Source organism: Melanostigma gelatinosum, assembly GCF_949748355.1.
Source record: "Melanostigma gelatinosum genome assembly, chromosome: 1".
Taxonomy (NCBI): Eukaryota; Metazoa; Chordata; class Actinopteri; order Perciformes; family Zoarcidae; genus Melanostigma; species Melanostigma gelatinosum.
In genome coordinates this window covers 4,107,786-4,130,115 of record NC_136634.1, presented here as the reverse complement: position 1 = coordinate 4,130,115, position 22,330 = coordinate 4,107,786, and the positions used below count along the sequence as shown (strand labels likewise).

The window sequence follows — 22,330 nt, the reverse complement described above, 5'->3', positions numbered from 1 at the left end:
TCTACTCCTTAAAACACCTCCGCCTCCCTCGTCTCCCCCCCTCCCCCTCCGCCAGCACCGAGTCCACAGTGTGGCTTGGACCCATCCCACAGTGACTCAGGCTGCTCTCCATTTGAAAAATTAAACGGAGGGCCGTTTGGCAGAGTTAAATGAGGCCCCCAAGAAAAAAGAAAAAAAACCTGCTGAGCTCAGCACAGCTCCTACAATCTCAATCACAAAGGAGGAGGTTGGCGTGCTGATGTAATGGCCGCCGCCGTGCTGCCGCTGCCTTGGCAGAGGAGGAGAGCTTGTCAGCACAGCCCTACTAATTCATCTTCCCACCCCACCCTCCTCTTCCTCCTCCTCCTCCTCTTCCTCCTGGATCAAGGGTACATCAGATATCATTAAAAAAGCTAAAAACCAAACCGTGGCGCAGGATGTGAGCGAGGATGAGGCATCAGTGGGCATTTCTCTAAGACATTCTCCCTGGAGAAATTAAAAAAGATGTTCCAATTTGAAAACCAGGATAGCCTAGACGAGTTGACCACAGAGGATGTTCGGAATTAATGCATGTGGAATACATCATTCATTACAGGCTCACCTGTCAGCATCTCTCCACCTGTGGAGCTCTTCTACAGTCATATGATATCCAAAAACAGTGGAACCATTCAAGGAAATGTTCCCCACTGTTCCATCAATAACTTTAACAACTCGTCCATTGTACACAAAGGACTCAGAAGTGTTGGAAGAAGCATTCAGAGCCTGAAGTAAAAGAAGAATGACCACAATGTAGAAACATTCTACAACGAGTCAAATTCAAGAGTTTACTTGAATATAAGTACAGACGTTTTATCAGAAAAATGCACTTTAAGTATAATGTATAATGGAAATAAAATTGTACTGAAATGCTGAAATTATATTTAAAGCATATATATATATATATATATACACGCTTTAAAGTACCAGCATGAATTTAATTAAAATCTCAAAAAGTCTGAACAATTATATCAACTACGAAACATCAGCTGCTGCTGTCAAACTGTGACACGTCACACCAAAATGAAATTAATATTGTAGCACAGCTCACTCTATATTAACGTTTTTAAGCCTTATTTTGGTTCAAGTCCACAGTTGGTTGTCAGAGGACAGACTGATCTTGCGCTCCAGTTTAAAGGTTGTCTTCAGTTTCCAGCTTTTAGAAATGCTCAGTGGATGAGAAGTCTTCTTCTGATTTACTGCTGCCGCCTAGTGGCGATGCACGAACATTGCGCCTGTTCGCTCAGTGCAGATAAGAATAAAAAACTAGAATGAATAGATTCAGGGAGGAAATTACTTTAACTTTTTTGTTTACCATTTAATAATAACTAAATAATTTCACACAGTGTGAATCTAAGTAAAATCATTGAGTGTGATCGTCGTACTTTTTATCTGAAATTCTGAAATTTAAGTTGATTTGGAAATGTTTTTGCGTTTGTATGAATGTAAATGTTTTGTTTTGTCTTCTTTATTGATTATATAACATATATATACATTCATCTTTTTTAAATCGTAGGATAATATGACAAAATATCGTGTATTTTGTGTGTTTTTTACAGACAGCCACAACTTTACTCAATCGATCACTGATTTACAATCGGGGCTCGACTATTTTCCCTGACGTCGCATCCAGGAAAATAAATCAAGTTCGGCTCACAGTTACAGTCGGAGGAGACACTTAAAGCAGAGATGGTAAGTGTAAATGATATTTTAATGAAGTTAAGCAATTTCACATTATATATATAAAACACTGATACAGTAAATAAATCGCACAGCGTGTTCGTGTTGTATAATTGATTAAAAAAAAACAAGAAAACAAGGCTAATTTACTCACACCAAGCTAACGTTAGCTAGCTAACTTTTGACTGCACTGAGTGTGAGTAAGCAAAACACCGTCAATTGCTAACGTTAGCAGCGTTCATGCCGGCTAAATGACGTGTGACCCAAATAATTGGTTCGTGGCTGACATTTATCGGATTATATCACATTGAACAACGTCTGTTAATAACCCGATGCATTTACATTTAGCGCCCCAATACCGTAACATGCGTTGCTGATTAGTTAGCAGGCTAACGCTAAGTAGTTAGCAGATGCTAGCCAGCTCAGGCTGCGTTTGGCTAGCATCAAGTCTTTTACTTTCGTTTTACTTCCGGTGACCTGGTTTTGGCTTCAGACTAACAACTCATTTCGTGAATCACAACACATTGAACTCCAGTTGTAATAATATAACAGAATGTAATAATAATACAACAAACTTTCGCAGAGTTTACATGTCATCCAGCTTATGTCAGCTAGCTTTCCGCATGACTACGATTAACTAAGAGAGTTTAATGCTGACATATGTCGCTAACCTTATGTATTAATCATCATTAACGCCACGCCTCTATTTGGTAAGTGGCTGCACACAAAGTTGGGCTTATCAATTATTCAGTCGTGGTAGAAATGTAATACCCGAGTCTAGAAAAGTCCAGTATGAAGACAGACACAGAGCCTTGTGTAGTAGTCACAGTAGTAGGAAAACCGCTGATGATGCAAGACAACTATGTAAGCTCAACTCTTGTGCGTTTCTGTAATGATGTTTTTTTTAAGTGTCGCTTTCAAATTATGGCTTGTTTTTGTATCCTTAGTTCCGTAATCAGTACGACAACGACGTGACGGTATGGAGCCCGCAGGTGAGTCGCTGCTTTACCTCTGACTTCTCTGAGAAAGGTAAACGTGTATGTATCACTGTAACATGATTGTTGTTCGTGTCGGTCCAGGGTCGTATTCATCAGATCGAGTATGCCATGGAGGCAGTGAAGCAAGGCTCTGCAACTGTGGGACTCAAATCCAAATCCCATGCAGTCCTGGTGGCTCTAAAGGTTCAGTTCAATGTCTCGTCTGTCAGTAATTATGCTCCTAGTGGAGCACTCCCTCAAGAAGTGGATGACTTTATTACATTTAAATAATGTTTTGAGCCTAAATTCATTCCAACATCAAGTGTTTCCCGTTTTTATTTGGAGACCATAGAAGAAATGTAGGATATCTGTCATTTAATGGAACATTTAAATGTATTGTAACATACAAAGACACTGCAAAGCATGTAGCGGGTTATTATATTAGACAGTCGAAGGACAGCGTTTGGTTCATGCCTGATGTTTTCACGTCTCTGCAGAGAGCCCAGTCTGAACTGGCTGCCCACCAGAAGAAGATCCTCAATGTCGACAACCACATCGGCATCTCCATTGCTGGACTCACTGCTGACGCCAGACTGCTGTGGTAAGTCCCGGCTGCCTCGAGGATCTGAATAGAGTTTGCTGTTTTTAATATCTAAATCATACGAACGTCCTGTCGTCACAGTAACTTCATGCGTCAGGAGTGCTTGGACTCGAGATTTGTCTTCGACAGGCCCCTCCCCACGTCACGTCTCGTCTCTCTTATTGGCAGCAGTATCCTCACTAATGTTAGCTTGACTCTCAGTGGTTATAATGGCCAGTTCTCCTTGTGTGAATACTCTTATAAAGTAAAATGATTGTGAATGGCAGCAGTGATCCTTAACCGATCCTTCAGAAACCCAAATCCCAACACAGAGGTATGGAAGGAGGCCCTATGGTGTTGGACTCCTCATTGCTGGCTTTGATGTAAGTTTGCATTTAGTTTATGTATCTACAGTGTTTTTCTCTTGTGAAGCCGTTTGACCGTAGCGCCTGTTTGTTTTGTCGCGCGTCACCCAGGACATGGGACCTCACATCTTCCAGACCTGCCCGTCAGCCAACTACTTTGACTGCAAAGCCATGTCCATCGGAGCGCGCTCTCAGTCTGCTCGTACCTACCTGGAGAGATCCATGGACAAGTTCTCCGACTGTAAGACCAAGCTCACTCGCCTTCCTCCCGATTAAATGCATGATGACAGTTTTAGATAAACTCTTAACATATTTACTCATCACTGTTCTCTCAGATTTTCTTTTAGCATCTTCTTAGTTGAAACATGTACGTCCACAGTACTTCACTGTGTCTTCCTCTTGCTGTATCAAGTGGAAGTACTTGAATTAAGTGTTTTGTTCTCAGCTAATCTGAATGACCTGGTCCAGCACGGCCTCCGCGCTCTCAGAGAAACCCTCCCCGCCGAGCAGGACCTCACCACCAAGGTACGGCAACTCTCTCCCCTCCGGTCTGTCGCTCTGCTACACCAGATTAATGGTCTGTCTCTTAAACCAGACGTACACTGGTCTGCCTGTGATCAGACAGATGTGTGAAAAGTGTCAAGAGCGTTAAGCTTAGCTTGTGGGATAAATATGAGTTCTGAAGCTCACATAATAGGTGAAATATGGCTTTTAGTTTTTGTACTTTTAATGTCATTAATAACTTCATTTCAACTGATCAAAGCAAACTTAAATGTTATCAAAGCGCAGCCCTAGTCGGCATTGATGATCTTTTAAATGTGATGGCATTCAGGCACACTCATGTATGCTTGTTGTTCTTTCAGAATGTTTCCATCGGCATTGTGGGTAAGGACATGGAGTTCGTCATTTATGACGATGATGATGTTGCCCCGTTCCTGGAGGGACTGGAAGAGAGGCCACAGAGAAAGGTACTGCAAGAGCATTTATTAAGTCCGGTTAGGACTCGTTCTTTTCTTCTCCACACGATTAGTGCAAAGCTAGAGATCTGTGTCTTCTGAACGCTGGTGTTTATGTTGTCTTTAGATCAGGTTTAGATCAGGTTTAGATCATAAAATATCCTCACGTTCTGAGGTCGAGGCAGATATTTTCAATGTTTTTTTTGTTAAGAACTTGAAAGTGAAATTTTAGAGATGCATCCCTTTAACGTCTCAGATTCCCTGTTTTTTAATCTTTTTATTGAACATTAATTTCCTGATGTTTGTGCGTTAAACCTCGCTTGTTTGTGCGTCAGGTCGCCCCGCCTGCAGATGAACCCGCCGTCGCTGGAGTGGTTCCCGATGAGCCGATGGAGCACTGAGGCCGACCACTTCCTGTCATCTGGAGAGGGGGGGGCACACAAACCCAGACCGACCTGACACTTAACTGCAGCTCACCAGAGTCAATCCCAAATATCCTGCTAACATCAACCAACGTGATGTTGCTTTTGTTTGAGCAAAATGTTCCATTATAAAAGTAATAAACTCTTTTTTTTGAATTGTGCTGCAGCTCCTCATTTAAAGAGTTGCTACTTAAACACGTTCAGTATCTGGATGAGCAACATTGCATGCAACAAACAATGTTGATCTTGTTACAATTTAGAGTAAAAATTTAAAACGACGCCTTTCGTAAGATAAGAACCAGAACATTTTATTTAGTTTCTCCACAGTGTTTTAATCACTGACCTGAATGCCCATGTACTCTTTAAAATAAATAAATTCAGTTTATAAAAGTAAAAATCTAATTTAGAACACAAACTGTTTTTTTTAAAAGCTTAAAACGTCAATACAGAAGACAAAATACGTCACAAACACTTCACGGGAAGACGGACATCTTTGTCACCTGTTCTTTAAAGTACAGTGCATTAATTGTCTCATCTAAAAATGTTCACAACGATGACAGGAAGTTGAACACGTCGAGGAGAGTTGGACGTGTCGAGCGTCGTATCGCTGGAGCTCCAGACAACGTGAGGGTGTCTCCTTACTTTATGGGTGAGAATTACAATTCTGCAGTTATTGAAAACGCAATATCGAAAGTCCGAAAAGAAATACTTTCTATTTGAAAACCTTCTGTTGTGTATCGGCCGCCATCCCAAAGAGCATGTGAGCGGACGCCGATGTGCCTCGATGTCTAGCTCCAGTTACACTGATGCTTTAAAGCTCCGTGTCCCTAGAATCACAATAAACCACCTCGCTAACCTACAGTGGTGCCAGTAATATAATGTCAGTGTTCCCTTTCTTTGCTCATTACTTCTTTTTTTTCTGTTTTCTTCATGTAAATAAAACATTTTAGAAGAAAAGAGGTTAATTGTGCAAAAAGACAAAAAATAAATAGTACAACACTGGGTTTGTGTTCATATTCTGAGCACATTTTTTACATCTAATCTCCTGGAAGCATCTTAATGTTAAATATGCATCGGATAGTTTCAGAAGTGTTATGAGGCCCTGGTTTTTTCTTCAGAAATATTTCAGTGTGATAATGTTTTAAGACAAACTATACTTGTTCCTTTAGTATCCAGTGGACAGCTGATATTAGTCCTATAAAACTCACTCATTCACTTTAAGTAAAGCTAAACGAGGCACACCAACAGGACCCCTCTGATGAGAACAGATTCAGAGTCAGTGCGAGGCTTTCTTCGCTCTCCTCCTCTTGTTCCTCCGTCTGACGGCGCTGCAGGAAGCTTCTGTCTCCGTCGTCCCGGTGAGCTCCTCCACCTGCTCCATCACGGACATCGCCATCAGCGTGACCTCCGGCTCCTCCAGCTCGACTTTTCCCGCTGCTCCTCTGCGTTCACTCGCGTCCGCCTCGACGTCGGCGCCTACATCTCTCTCTGGACCCGCGTCCTCCTCACTCACCGCTGTGAAATCTGGTTCTCTCTCCTTATTCAGGTCCTCGGCTCCCTCAGCAGCATCTCCTCCACCCGCGACGTCCCCGGGAGCGTCTTCCAGGTCGGCTCCATCGGCTTGTGTCCTCTCCGTCTCCGTCTCCGTCTGTGGACTGTGGGGCTGCTTGCTGTGCTGACAGCAGCAGCGGGAATGTTCCCACTGTTGCTCAGGCTCCTCTGGGTAATGTGCAGGAACTAGAGAGAAATTGAACGAGCCATTAATTGACCGACTTCTCATAACTTTATTTAGAAATGCAGAGTTATAAAGGTGCTTTGGCAGACAAAGCGAGGTGATAAAACTGTTTAAACGCTGATTAAACAGTACAGTAAAACCAATCCATGTGATAATTAAATTAAAAAATAAAGCATTAAAGCAGTAAAAATTGGTTTTAAGAGGTGATTTAAACCAGATGTCTGATTCTTTGAGCTAAGAACGAACAGGGAGCCAGTGAAGAGGAGCCCGGATCGGGGTGATGTGATGTCGTCCGTTAAAACCAGAGAGAAGCTTCGCTGCTGCGTTCTGAACTCGTTGGGAGGCGAGAGTGACTATACCTTCCCAGTCCTCCTGGGTCTTCTTCTGTGGTGCCAGGTCTTCCATCAGCTGGCCCTCCTGCATCACCCGAGTGATCTCCGTCAGCTGCTGCAGGAGACTCTCCTCCTGATCCGCCGTCACGCCCTTCACCCTGCAACACAGAACCAAACCGTCCTGAACATCTGAACTTAAGTAACAGATGGTGTGACTGTGTCCTGTTTGTCTTTATCTTTGCTGTGGAAGAGATTGTTGAACGCGTGTAATGAATGAGCAAATACACCAATGAGCTCCATCCAACCTGTCGTACTTCCTGTCAGGAGAAGAGAGGGAGGAGGCGCCCGGATGAAATGACTCCTCGGTTAACGTCACCCACCTGTCAGGACTGTGGTTGACGTTGGACACGATGTTCTCCATCACCAGCTCGGTCTCCCTCAGCTTCTCCTGCAGCTGAGCCAACTCAAAGTCAGCTGAAAGTCAACCAAGGAAAGAAGTTTAAAACACAATCTGCAACTCATCTCACTGTTAAGATGCTTCACTGGAATCAACGTGCCAGAAAATACCCAGCATTCATGTGTTTCTCACTACGTTAAAGGAGAGCCGGAGAGATTTCTGAGACTAAAGCAAATCTCTCATCATTTTAAAGCTGCGAGGAACTTTGATTCTGTGTTGATTCTGGCGCCCCCCTGTGGACAACAGCGGCAGTGTTTCCGAGTACCAGGGTCCCTTTAGAAAACACTTCTGCTCTTCTGGCAATCGTGATAACACGAACTATTTTCAACTCATTTTTCTGTCCTTTTCTTCACTTGTTTTGCGCTCTATTCTGATTTAATATCAACTTTCTTTTTCCCCTTCAGACCCAGCTGTTTTCTTTCATCTGATGATAATAATGAATGAGCGCTGAATGATACTCACTGATCTTTCTCTTCTTGTTCTCGGAGCGAACCGAATAAAACCTGCTCTCTCTGGGCTTGTTGTTCCCTTTAGAAGTGATCTAACAGAGACAGTAACGGGGTTAAAACACTCAAAACAAAAGTCTGTTTGTATTTAAACTGGACACATTGACAGTTATAGTTTCTGCCTTATTATTCATTTTGTAATCTAAAATGTTTATTTTCCTCCATGCTTTAATTTCTTAATGTAAGTTTGTATGTTGACACTAAAGCTATACTTTTCTGGGGATCATTTATATGAAGATGACCCTAAAAAACCTTATTTTAAAAAAACAAGCCAAACTTCTTCATGTTAAATATTGTCTGAACACAGCAACGCTGTTTAGAAACTTTGCCTGAAAAGAAGAATTACATTTTTTTATTTATTTGAATAATTAAACATCTGATCAAAGAATTTATCAAGAAGAAAAATACAGTTTCCAACACTCAGTGTAACAGACACGTTTCTTTCAGCACCAAAATAGTATTAGTATCCAACCAGTGGAGACTCACGACATTTAACCAAATGTCAAACTATTTATTTTACATCAAATGTTTTCTCATTGTGGAATAAGTTATGGTTTCTACTCGATTCATCCAGCAGAAGTTGTGTTTGCGTGTCCGGTGTTTCACCTTAAACAGTATGTAGAGGATGTAGAGTAAGATCCCGAAGCCGTACACCGGGATGATCTGTCCTGCCAGGTTGGACTTGCCCCCGGTTCCCACCCCCGTCCCCGCTCCCTTGGCCCTGGCTGTGGCCTCGGTGTTGTGGGCTCTGGAGCTTGCGGCCCTCTGGCCTCGACCCTCCGGAGCCGCCTGACGTTGCATCATCGAAGGGAAGCGACCTGAACCTGACATTTGAGGAGGAAGATTACAAAAAGAAGAGTACAAAACATGTTCAAATAATTGTTCTGGGTGTGCAGAGTTCTTTAAATGCCTGAAAACAAGATCTCAGTGGACTGACGTAGTTTATTTCTGCTCACTGGAATAGAAAAACAGAAAAAACTGCAGGTTCGTTAATCAAAATATCTTTTATTTCAATAGTCTTCGTATATTGTAGCCTACAAGAATAAATAAAATACAATAAATCTTACTCTTTGTGAAGGATATAATATTTTCTCTGCCTCCGATTAAGTTGCAGTTCAATCAACATCTTTCTAAAACGATTCCAACAAAAATAAACATAATATTCATAAAGGTATTATTTATTGCATGACTGCTGTATTAAGCTGCAATAAGTATATCTTCGTGTAAATTTCTTGTAAATTAAAACGGGTGTATTTGGCGCCCTCTTCAGGGAGGAAAGTGCAACTACAAGAGGATACACCGCTGATGTTCAGTTAAGGCTTAAATTACGAAATAAATAACGGTTAAATGTACTAACTATAACCATAGATGAATCCAATAAAATATAAGATGAAATCATCTGTCCACCACACATCGAGCTAACGACGTAGAGAAACCGTGAAAAGGTGACGCACCGTCAGCAGCATCCTTCCTCCCGCCGGATAACAACATTTTGGGTAGCAGCAGAGCGACGCACAGCACGAGACACGTCGCGAGCGTCACCTTCTGAAATGTTGACATCGCCATACCGACACAGGTAAACTGTCACCTCCCTGATGGGGGTCAAACAAATGGAGTTATATGACGGGTTAACGGCGAGCAGACGGTTCGCAGGGTGATGTCGTTTCTCATCCATCGGTTGAACTTCCTTGTTGACTTGAGAACCGGAAGTGCGAGGCCGCTGTAATGGCTGTGTTTCACCGCTCGGTGGCGCCAAAGGACCGTCTTAAAGTTTTTAATGCAGCGAACTGAGACTTTAATGATTAAAATGTATATATTTTATATATATATGTATATACACATATATATACACATATGTATATAAACATATATATATATATATGTTCCAGGTGCCGGACGGCAAACATAAACAGAAACATGTCCAGCCGTGATAAATTCATGTTTCTTTTGTAACGCTTTCAGTGTTAACACAGTTTAACTCCTAGCAGCACATCCTGATACGATTTTGGGGCTTTTTTCCTTTACGTTTTCCCGAATAACTTTTGTTCAGAGATGATCAACTGACATGCAGAACAGGTTTTACTACATGATGATAGATATGCTATATATATATATATGTATTTTTTTGTCTTAATTAGATACATGCAAATATAGTTATGTATATGTTAATATGTCATGTGACATGTTAATGAGTTTTAATAGTTTTAAGTATTAGTACATTATTTGTATTTCACAATCGCAGGATGCGCTTCAGACTGACAAACAACGTCCACTAAAAGTGGACAACAGTTAGTTTTTAACTTTTTATAGTCCAATGTTATTTGTATTATTATTATTGTTAATACATGCCTTGACCCAGAGCAGCACTTTATTCTTTCTTCATTGTAAGCACTGTCGTGACTTTGTTATTATTATTATTATATATCTTCTAAAATATCTGGAGGCGATGTTTAAATGACTTCCTCTCCCCACTGATCTTCAGTCATCTCAGGACATGAATAATGAGCACACAAACTGAAATTCTGTTTAATTAGTCAAGAAACACAAAAGAAAAAAAAAAGACAGCTTGAGATCAGAGTGAAAACAAAACTACGGTGAGTTTTCAAAGCGTCGCTCGGTTCGGTCGAGTCTTCGGAGAGATGAAGGAGAAGCAGTCGTATTTGCAAAAAAGTTTCAGATAGTTTGGCGGCTTCCTACGCGCCACGGCGGTTCAGTTTGACAACTTGGTATTTTCTGTGACGGATGACTCGGTGGATGCTTTGTGTGGCCTGATTGGCTTCCCTCCATCCATCCAGTATTTCAAGTTCGGTGATCTCCGACCCATCCGACCAGAATTGTAAGTTTTCAGGATAGTTTTCCACGCAGCTCTATAATAAAGAGTTCAATCGTGGCAAATATGTCCCATCAGTGTTGTTTCCACAGTCTGAAACAGGACTCTGCTGCTGTGAGTTTCATCGTCCAACTGGCTCACAGTCATCCTGTCACGATCTGCAGAAAGAGAGAAGGAAATATATTTAAAAAACGTCATTAGACGTTCATTAAACATCAGCTTTATGTGTCCACTGATAACAGTGTAATAACATAAACGTTATTTGCCTTAGAACATGAATAAACGATGTGATTTTCTATAAAAACATATATATATTTTTAAATACAATTATTTATTATATTTCAAAGGCAATTTAATGCTCAAAATATGACAATTTTAAAAGTAAAGGTTGAGATAAAATGTAACCGAAACCATGTTCATGAATCACAATCAGAGAAAAAAGTCGAATATTCTCTGAGATTAAAGTGATTCATTTCCAAGAAAAACTCAAATTTACGGGAAAAAAACTGACAATTCTTTGAGATTATAAAGTCACAAATTTAGTTTATTTCTTGTCAAGGAAGCACATGGCTTCACTTTACAAGGTTTGATCAACCTCAACACACCCTTTAACACTGCAGTAAAGTAAGCCACAAAGTGCAAATTGAAATAATTATAGAAAGAATATGAAATAAAATATGTATATGTATCTTTCAGGACCTTCATCTCGCTTTAAATGCCATCTTACCGCATAAGAACATGACTTTAGGCGCAACGAAACTCAGATGGCGGCTAAATTTGAGACTTTATTCTCATGTTTTTTCTTGTAAACTCCTGTGTGTGTTGTTTGTCACTGAAATACCTTCACTCAATTATAAATCACCTGCAGCCAGAATGTGAAAACAGCTGTAACCCATTCGAGCTCGAGCACCATAAATAGGAGTCAGGTTTGCTCTTTGGCGTGAACAGCAATGGAGGCCAATTCTGGAGAGGGTGTGTGTAGAGACAAAGTAATTGTGTCTGATACGAGTATATGAGTATAAACACATTATCTGGTGTTTGTTTGCAAAGTTGTGACGCAAACATTTTATAAAATTTGATTTTGTATTGAAAATGAAAGCAGAATCAGATTATCATAATTTGATGGAACTCTTTTAAACATTTAACCCCTCGACAAGTTCAGTCTGTAAATCAGAAGGAATATACACGTAAAAAACAAGCTGTTTGGGTCTTCAGAGGACAGTTCGAAAGAGTTACAGCATCTGGAGGTCAGAAAACCTTCAACGTACCCACATTGAAAAAGTAGACTCCCATCTCAATGCACTCCGAGCGGAACATACAGGAAAAGACATTTGGAGAATGAAACTGAACGAGAGCTCCAGAGTTGGTCAACTCCTCAAATGTATCAAGATGTTTCGGTTCAAAAAAGTAGGAAACGATCTCCTAAAGTTGTTTCAACTTGAACTCCGGAACCTAAAAACGAACAAAATGTGAAAAAGTTTCCACTCCCAGAGAGCATCAAGTGTCCAGTGCGGCGTGTATTTTATGAACTGTAGTTGCAGTTAGCGTCGTAATGATAGGTTGGGCTGCTGGGTCTGTTTTTGAAACCGACAGCAAACCCTGAAACCTTCATAATTGCGGATTTTGTGGCGTCCGCTGCTGCACTTGCTTTCAAACTTCTCTCATCTGCCCTCAAAGCCGAAAACCCTCCGCTCACGCCCATCGAGGGGCTCAATAAAGGAAGAGCTCGGACTCCCACAGGGTTTATTTGTCTTCTGTTTGAACCTTTAAAGAAAGCCTTTGGATACGTTCACATCTTCAAGCAACTCGCTGGCCTCCGATGAGAAGCAACTGTTTGAAAAACGAGATTTAAATCGAAGAAACTGCTCTTATTTACCTCAACCTCTGAGCAGCAGCAACAGGACAGAGGACAAACGAAGATCTGACAATTTTGCTTTTAAAGCTGAAATCCACAACTAATAATGTTCAAACGACAGCAGCAATGATGAAGCATCTAGTTGTTGGAATTTAGTTTAAAATACCATCAAACAGCCAGTTAGTGTTTCAACAAACTGCCCCACATAATGATGACAATAATATATTCATGAACCACATTACGCTTCAGAGTATTTGGTCCTTCCTGTTATTCTACATTCAAAGCCAACAAGGCACATGTCCGGTGTCTCAGACTAAACATTACGTTCCCAGACAACAAAACTGCATCGTCAATTAAAGGGAAACGGCATTTTCTCCAGCAACATGAACGATCAGTCTGTGCAGGCTCCTGATTACTCGGTTAGATTTAGGAAGAGATGGTGGTTTGGGCTGAAATAACTGCGGAAGTTACGAATACGAAACAAATAAATCAACATTAGCTTGCGGTTTCACACGGGACATGAACAGCGGTCTCCTGAGTGAAAGTTTCTTGTATTTAGACCCACTCATCCACCCCCACGTCACCTGTACTGGTTTACGATTACGTGGATTAAATACAAATTCATTTCTCGGATTGCAAACATATTATAGTGCGTTATACTTTCCGTACGTTTGCGAACAGCTTTATGAGAACCGCTGCTTTAAGCCATGTTTCCGTTATCAGTTTAAACCGTTGACAACCATCTTTTTCTTCTGCAGAGTTAAAAGGTGAACCTCATTATCCATTTCACTGAGAGATCGTATAAGGAACCGCTCAGAAGTTAATGCAGCATTGTATGAAACACTATAAAGTACGTGCTTCAATTGGATTCAATGCTCTCGACAATCCATTTTCTGAAACTGCCCTCCAGCTATATGCATCTGTACTGAACGTCGCATACTGTCGACCTTTTTTAAAAGATAATATGCTTCAACTTATCGTGGGATGATGATGTCAGCAGCCTCTGGTTTTTGAAGTCTCGTGTCTACATATGGGCATATTTGGAATGAGCTTTGCGAGCTCACTTGTGTATCTTCCAGATATCTCGGGAGTATATGTTTTAGTTCACTGTCATGAGCGGCTGCCTGAGGCTGTAGTTCATCATCTTTAGAACAGTACCTCTTACTGAGGCTGCCTCTCCGTGCTGCCGTTTAGATGGCCTCCTTCATAGTCCAGCTGGCACAGGATCATGTTGTTCTTCAGGAAAAACTTGTCTCCCACGCAAAACCTGCAGAGAGAGAGAGTAAAAATATGGATCTGGGTCTCGGTTGTTTGCCTGAGCCGAAGTGAAGCACGAGCACCCGGAGGAGCATTTCAGGCATATTTTCAGCACTGCTATGATAATCAGAAAATTAATCTTGCATGATTGCTGGCTGATTAACAATCCAAGTGATATACAAAGTTGAACCCCCTCGAGGTTGTAAACCTCATCACATTCTGATTATAATGCATTGGTGATGTGCTCATAATGACCGGTGAGCTCACTCGTGCACCTCCCACAGATAAGTCAACTGAATTTGATCTCCCTGGCTAATTGCTCCCCTAATCTTACCTCTGGCGGCAGAGCTGACAGGCGAAGCAGTCTAAATGGTAGACGTTGTCTCTGGCTCTCATCACCATCTCAAAGGCAGGGATCAGCTTACTGCAGGCGGCACAGTTCCCCGTCACCCCGAAGAGCCTGCAGAGGGGAAGAGGACGACAAGCAGACCTTTAGTCTGGACGCATTTAAGATACATTTCCGCAAAGAGAGTGAAGAGGAAAAAAACAAAAAACACTGAAATAAAAAGAGAGGACAAGCTTGAAAAGTAGTTCAACAGGACCTTGCAACTGGGTCTCAGATGTTGCTCAATCATGCAGCTTTTCTGCAAATAATACTGTTTGAAAGTGATGAACTGCACTGCATTTCCTGCAGATTGCTGGTTTATTGCTGCTGCAGCGCTTCCATCATATTGTATGGATTTTGTGCGTAATTAAGAGCAGCCAGGCGGGAGGAAACATTCTCATCAGCCTCCTAGTTGTAATTCTGAGTAGGAGAAATTTCTAACCACGCAGTGAAAGATAACTGCAGTAGTGTCAACAATCTACAGCCCCAAAAAAAATAAAATGCAAAGCTGCTATCGTTGACAGTTCAATGTAAGTAAAATCCAATAACACTGATATAACCAATGTTGGCTAATTAACAGGACCAAGAGTCCACACACATGCTGACAATGACGCTGACCGCTGATGTTCAGCAGGTATTCATCATGTTCACCATCTTAGTTTAACATGCTGACATTTGCTAATTTGCATTAAACACAATGCAGGTCTCTGGTCATCAACCAAAGTATTGAAATGTTTCCCTGAGGGCGCAGCGCTAAAGGGAGAAGTTGAGGGATTCATCCTTTGGGGAACATGAATGTCTGAACCAAATTTCATAGCAACCCATCCAGTAGCTGTGGAGGCATTTCCCACAACACCACAAATGTCAACATCAAGGTGGCGCTCGATAAAAAGTCAGAGGATCACAAAAAGTCAGTGGGATTCATCTTCTGGGGAACATGAATGTCTGCACAAAAAGTAGTTGAGATCTTTCAGTCTGCTAGCCTGTTTTTAGGTCACACCTCAGAATACAGAACACAACAACATGAGTCAAGAAACAATTGACAAATCAGGATCTGACTGACTAATAATAAGAATAACTTTATGTCACAGCAGCTTTTAAAACTACCTTAACAAAGTGCTTCACTGACAAGGACGAATAAAAGAATGCAAATACACAGTTAACAACAGATACAAGTACACAGAAAGCAGGAATAGAATAAGTCAATAAGCCAAAAGATAAGTTTGTCTCGATTATTTAAAGAGGGCAGGAAAATAGTTGTGACTAAATGGACTGCATAGTAATGTAAATATCAAATGATACGTTAAAGAACAGAATGTGAAGAACGATGTTTACACGTTTGTGTCCAAATTCTGATCAACTGTTTCCGAATATAAATCGGCAACAGAGCAGCATTCAACGAACACGTATTCATACTCGGATACAGATATCTAGGAACTAATCCTCACATGCAGTTCCATAACAAAGCGTCTCAAAGTCTGTTCTCCAGTATCTCGTTATTATCTATTTCGACCTAGATTCACAGTTATTCAGGAACTACTCAATAGTGGTTCATTAATTACCAGTTGGCACCCGATGTGTTCCTAATTCATTTCTTCGTAACTGCTCAAAATGGTGTGCAGCAATCTCTAAACCCTTGAGGCAATCATCGAGAAATATGTGGGAAAAATTTAACAAATGCAAGAACTTTTTTTTTAAACGTATGTGTGTCTCATTTTAGGCTCCGTTGATATATATGGTGTGATCAAAGGCCTGGTGATGCAGCTAGCCATCAAGATTCATCCATTATCATCTCTTCTTAACAAACCTCTGTTGTTGCTGCAGGAAACATAACATGCTTAAGAGTTTTGTCAATTGTAAAAGCTTTAATAAACTGGATTTATAACTTGAATCACTGTTGCACTATATCAACAGCTGATAAATGGCAGAAAAATGGAGATTCACTGATGTGAAAATGTCAATTTATATGAAAATGTCACTTAGCCAGATGGTGTTTTTTATGCCTAATAGGACTTTGAAACTAACTTTAGAGGTAAGAACTTGAGTCAATCTGTTTTGAAACTTATCCGTCACCATTTGAACGATGTCCTCACATTACCTGAGAACAAACCCCGTGTTGTTTTTAAATAGTCTGTGACTCGGTGCTGACCAGCAGCAGATTGCTTCACCTCTCGTTCACCTCTACAAGAAGGAACAAACGGCTCCCTAAGAGCCTGACACACATGGAGATGAGTTGCGGCTGCTGATTTCCATATTCCATTAGAGGCCAGATAGAAAAGGAGGTTTGGTGAGCAACAGCTATGGAGGGAAGAGAGAGGCGAGCATGTGTCTCCCAGAGCTTCACACGACAAATGAAAAAACGTCATCAAACGAGTGACCAACGCGGGAACAAAAGCGAGTCCTAATTAACCGAATGTTCAGATCTAACGAGCCTGAGTCCTGAGCACCTGGTGGGCTTTTCTTCTTCCTCCTTAACGAGGCAACGGAGCTCAATGCTAATTCTCTACTAATGGTCCAATTAAAAGAAATCACATGGTTTTAATCCTGCTCTTCAAAGGCTTTTGGTCTGCACCCTCACAATGATGAGGAAAACAGGAGGCAATCTAGCCAATTTAACTGTCAAAAGGGGTTTTGGTCTCCTAAGTGCAGCGCAGCTAATGAGAGACTTAGCTCCAACCAAATCCAGCTGGATTGTACATGAGACTAACACATGAGTTCAGCAATGTGGCTGAGATATCAGGAGTTCTCCTGCTGACCCGACACCAGACGTCGTTGTTTCAGGCAAGAAAATGGAGGCTGTGTAACTGTCAGAAGGGCCGTTTGAGCCGGGGCTTTAGCTTTGTTTAGAAGTGATTCATGGTCAGAAGACTGTTTGAATCCAAAGTCTATTTAAAAAATACTTATTCATAAATTCATCGTGTCACGATCCACAGGCACTAGAGGTCCAGTTCAGACAATCTGAAAACATGTATCCTTATCTTTGGAGGGTTTGAAGTGTTATAACCCTCCTGCCCCATTACAAGGCAGATCCTTTAAGTACAAGCATAGTAGACACTTCAATTACCTACTTCAAGCAAAAGTAGTTTGTATATTCACTTCCCTGCCCTAAGTTAAGAAACTGATACCACTAAATATGTCGCTGGAGCCAGGAGACGAGTTAGCTTAGCATGAAATACTGTAAACGGAGAGAAACAGCTTGCCTAGCTCTCTCGCAAAGCTAACAGAAGCCACTTACCAGCACCTATAATGCTAACTAAAAATCATTATGTGTATTGTTGGTTTATAAAGTACAAAAATATGGCACTTTAGATAAGAGACTCGAGGAAATCCCGGACAAAACACGTTCCGGCACAAAACCCTTCTTACAAGGCAACTCATCTCATCTCTAGACAGAACCAGGCTAGCGGTGTTCAGTCTTTATGCTAAGCTAAATGAACCGGCTTCAGTTTCATAATTACTGTGCAAACATGATGGTGGTATCAATCTTGTCATCTCTCTGCAAGAAAGCAAATTAGTGTGTTTTCTAAAACGTTTAGCTGTTTCTTAATTCGGTTGGTTTCTTAATTACCGTACAAACATGAGAGTGGTGTAAATCTTCTCATCTTACTCTCTGGAAGAAAGCGAATTCACGTATTTTCCAAATCGTTGAACTGGTCCTTAAAGCTACAGTGTGGAGGATTTTGTCGCATCAAGCTGTGTGATTGCAGATCGCTGCATGAGTAAAAATGATTTTATGGTCTCAAAAAAGTATAAATGGCAAGTCTCCTTCAAGCTTCAAAGGCACACTGTAGGGCTTGTGTAAAATTAAAGAGGCATTATTCTACATGGAAGAAATGGCACAACATTCTTGTGTTTCACTAATCAGTCGAGTGGGAGGGAGGTTCTCTATCAACGCTTGGTATTGGTTCAAATCTAAGATGTGTCATCACATAGGGAAGGGGGGAAAAACAACACTCCTCCCCTTCCAAGACTGCAGTAACGTGGGCGGTCGAGTGCAAAACTGTGGGGCCGTCGTTCACCTGGTTCAGAGGCCGTCCATACCATAATAACGCGACTTTAGCGGCTGGCGGTTGTCGTGATTTCGCACTCATGTTGCTCACACTACAGCCACACTACAAAAAAACGCAAAGAGTTTGGTTTGTCCGTTGTGGGCTACTGTAGAAACATGGTGGACCTGCTCCCTACGTAGATATAATCGGCTCATTCTAAGCTAACGAGAACACAACGATTCGTAGTTTCTCGTTATTATACAGTAATGAAAACATAGTTATGAATATTATATTTGTTTTCTGATAATATATCCCTGGAAAGGCTACACACTGGCCCTTTGTTGCATTATTAAATCATAATTTGTGTATCTTTGTGCAAACTTCACCCTCTATTCTCTCATTTCTTTCTGTGTCAACTGTTAATTGTCTACAGAACAAGTCAAATTGGCATAAATGTTCATTAAGAATGTTCGGTGACCAGAGAAATAAACCCTTTTTCAGGATCAGTGGAAGGCAGAAAAGTATGTGTCCACTAAAGACTTTTAATACACAGTGTGGAGTCCCAATGACTCAAAATAGACTCAAGTGCTCATCCAAACAGGTCCGGGTAAAACATGTTTGGACTTGTTTTGTATTATTTCTAGAAAATATGACACACCTTCTGTGTCTCTGAAAGCTTCATTAAATCAGCCTCGAGGTTGGTGGTTTCCACAGTCAGTCATTTGGAAATCTATTTACCTCGTTGTTTCGTGGTGGACGCTTGATTGTATTTGTACATTTCTCAGATAAAATCACCACATCTGTCCTGCTGTTGTTAATGGAGGCTCTCAGATTCAACTTCATACTTCTGTTCCCACAGCTTCTCTGATAAATTACCAGGCTGTCTTATCCGGAGTGGATCTACAGTCTGCTTCAGCTCTTTCACTCTTACACAGAACACAGGATCAACATACTGCAAACTCTGCACTTGACAGCAGTGTTTGCTGGGATGATTTGCTTTGAAGCTGCGTATGAAGCTCCCGGGGTCGTTCTCAGTCCATTCTCGCACCTGTTTGGGGGCTTACCTCAGGTAGTCCCTGCGGCAGAGGATGAGGTTGGCCCGGGTGTAGAGGGTGGAGCCCACCCGGCCCAGGCGGCAGTCGCAGCAGGCACACTTCAGACAGTCCTCGTGCCAGTACCTGTCCAAGGCCTGCAGCATGAAGCGGTCCCGGATCTTCCCGTTGCAGCCGGCGCAGCCCCTCGGCTTCTCTCTGGACTGGAGGGACACGAGGGACACGCCTGGCAGGTTGAAAAGAGAGACAAATTAAGAGAGACAGGTGAGGTTAAATTAGAAAGCTGATCATGATTGTCTACTGAATTTATACAGAAATAATCAAAAGGTATCTTATACTACAGAAAAGAGAGATATCATTTGATCACTCTTGAATATCACTACATTATTGTTGGGTCACCGTATATGCAAAATGTGATCCTTTATAAGAATATAATGTTGGTATCATGTCATCATAAAGCACATCACGTCATGTTCCTGTAATAATACAACAGTAGTGTTCTGATAGGGAGGAGCCAACTTCACCATGAATCATCATGAAAGTATTTCTTAAGTTTGACATTCAAATCCCTTTGCTGCTATCTTTTATTTAAATGTGTTTCATGCTGCACAGTTGCACACTATCCTCAAAACCTTCTTTCTGCTGTCCTGCACATGAAATACACATTCACGTCGGAGAAAAGAGACATCTTAGACCTCTGTACTTACTCTCCTCCTTGTCCAGCACCATCCTTTTCTGAGAAAAAAACAACAATCCAACAAGGAGACCCCTCAAGATAATTTAAAAAAACCGAAGAGCGACAATAAACACAGAGAGCTTTGACACTCGCTCCTCAAACTTCAGCTCCGCTCCTCATTGCCGCGAAGAAAGCCACGGGAAACAGCCATTGAGTCGCTTTCTCGGTAAAGAGCGTCTCCGGGTGTGTATATATATATATGTATTTATATATATATATATATATATATGGATTTATATACATATATAAATATCACCTTTCCGGAAGGAGAGATGTCCTCAAAGAGTGGCTGTGTGTCCTATCTCAGCTGATGTCAGTGCAGAAGCATTCCTGTATCTGCACAGACTGCGGCTGCTGCCCTCAGATGAGCTCCTCTGCACAGACTGAACCTCCTCACAGACCTCTCGCGCTCTCTCTCTCTCTCGCGCTCTCTCTCTCTCTCTCTCTCTCTCTCTCTCTCTCTCTCTCTCTCTCTCTCTCTCTCTCTCTCGCGCTCTCTCTCTCTCTCTCTCTCTCGCGCTCTCTCTCTCTCTCTCTCTCTCTCTCTGCAAAAAAACAACTCCCACACTCAAATGTTTTGTTTTTTGTCCAACGCTGCGTGCTAATTATATAAAGTCATTATGCTCAGATCTGATAGTAACCGCCCCCTCCCTCTCTGAATCAATTATTCAACAGACAGTCACACACCAGGACAGCCCGGGCCTGAGGTGTTTTAGAATGAGCTTATTCAACTCCAAGGACACCAATTATCTCCAGGGCGCCCTGTAGTCAAAGCACCGGCTTTTACGCAGTTTGTATGTATGTGTGTGTGTGTGACATATAGTCAATTCATTCTTGTGCACTTGTGTCTTTTTTTCTTTTTGTGACAAAAGTAATAACAGCTTAGATGAGGGTAAAAATACACACATAGAGTATTACAAAATATGATAAAAGGCATTACATTGCGCGGCAGCTGGATTCTCGCGAGATTATGGACCGACTTTGGTGTGTCTGTAGGAGGAGCTTTCTGTTTAAAAGCAACAGATAGAAGCTTCTCAGGGGAGTTCACTGTTCAGTTGACGTGCAGACAGGTTGTTGCTAGCTGCCCAACCTAACGCCTTTTGTTTCCTTTTTAAAAGTTTGTTTTCTTTTTCACTTTCATGTTGTTTTTTCCCATCCCACACTCTTAACAAAACCGTTCTGAACTGTTTGTTGTCTTCAATATTATAAGTGTACCGCAGATGAAACCAGCTATAAAGTTCTAAAATAAACATACCACAGACCACCATGTCCTTGTCGTATTATTAGAATATTATATGAATAGCATGACATCTAAATAGCCTTGGAACTCACTGTTGAGTCCCAGACCTGCTGCACGTCGCTATATTGAGGATTTATGAATCAAAATACCACGAAGTATGTTAAGGTCATTATTTAAAGTTAATCTTGAGCACCACAGACGCATCATTTGTCCCTGCGGATAGATTATTGGAACATTATAGTGACTTTCATTGCCAGTCCACAAACAACACTGCAGTCTGCTTTCCAAACAGATCACCCGGGCCTAAATCCTCCTCATTAGAAGCTGTGGCACAAACAACTGTTCTAACATGGCCCCTGGATCAGGTCACACTAATTAACCAGCACCATCGACCGACAATTCCCTCATTATCCGCCCTCTCATCTGATCGCATATAGGCCGTCAAGACAGCTAACGATCAACCGACTAATTAATCAGTTGATGAGGTGCAAGTGAAGCTCCGGGTTCTCTCTTCATTTGCGAGACACATGGGAGCTAATTAGTTCAATTATTAATGCTTCTAATTAAATAGTTTCTCTGGGTAATCATGGTTGAAGGCTCGTCCTCAGTCGGCTGCGGTGATAAATGGATCTGCGCTGCATTAGACTCCTCGTGTCCTTTATTTTGACATGCTTAAACTCTAATGCAATGCCTGGCCTCGGCCTAAACATCACAGGCCCGGACCCCATTAGGCTAATTGCGCGAAAAGCAGTCTGTGGCTGACATTCAAGGTGAGCTGTGGTTTGAGCTCTAATTAGCAGTCTGTGAAAATAGGAAACCTTCTTTTCTTGTTCTTTTTTTGAGCCATCTGCTGCGGTTTGCCTTCGCCATCATGTCCTCTGTGTGAAAAGGGCAGAGACAAATTTAGGCAGTGTTTTTTGTGTGGAAGGGCTGTTCGTCAGATATAATGCCATGTGAGGCC

The 22,330-nt window shown here is 41.6% G+C and overlaps 3 protein-coding genes across 3 annotated transcripts; 1 reads left to right on the top strand and 2 right to left on the bottom strand.

The window, feature by feature from the left end:
• The first annotated feature begins 1,645 nt into the window (after positions 1-1,645).
• psma1 (proteasome 20S subunit alpha 1) lies at positions 1,646-5,151 on the top strand. Its single transcript, XM_079279925.1, has 10 exons — positions 1,646-1,707; positions 2,643-2,687; positions 2,775-2,876; positions 3,170-3,273; positions 3,355-3,443; positions 3,565-3,635; positions 3,729-3,858; positions 4,063-4,142; positions 4,481-4,585; positions 4,909-5,151. The coding sequence occupies exons 1-10, from the start codon at positions 1,705-1,707 to the stop codon at positions 4,972-4,974; spliced, it is 795 nt and encodes a 264-aa protein (XP_079136051.1). The 5' UTR covers positions 1,646-1,704; the 3' UTR covers positions 4,975-5,151.
• A 952-nt stretch (positions 5,152-6,103) lies between these two features.
• On the bottom strand, positions 6,104-9,591 carry ric3b (RIC3 acetylcholine receptor chaperone b; the record flags this gene model as incomplete). The annotated part of the gene is made up of 6 exons (XM_079276415.1): positions 6,104-6,732; positions 7,090-7,220; positions 7,443-7,536; positions 7,982-8,060; positions 8,632-8,849; positions 9,480-9,591. 6 exons carry the CDS (start codon positions 9,589-9,591, stop codon positions 6,272-6,274), a joined length of 1,095 nt encoding a protein of 364 aa, XP_079132541.1. The 3' UTR covers positions 6,104-6,271.
• A 952-nt stretch (positions 9,592-10,543) lies between these two features.
• On the bottom strand, positions 10,544-20,339 carry LOC306783601 (rhombotin-1-like). The gene is made up of 5 exons (XM_079277308.1): positions 20,101-20,339; positions 19,406-19,619; positions 14,302-14,427; positions 13,869-13,977; positions 10,544-11,013 (listed from the first exon to the last, which is right to left on the bottom strand). Exons 1-4 carry the CDS (start codon positions 20,120-20,122, stop codon positions 13,872-13,874), a joined length of 468 nt encoding a protein of 155 aa, XP_079133434.1. The 5' UTR covers positions 20,123-20,339; the 3' UTR covers positions 10,544-11,013; positions 13,869-13,871.
• Between the last annotated feature and the right edge of the window lie 1,991 nt (positions 20,340-22,330).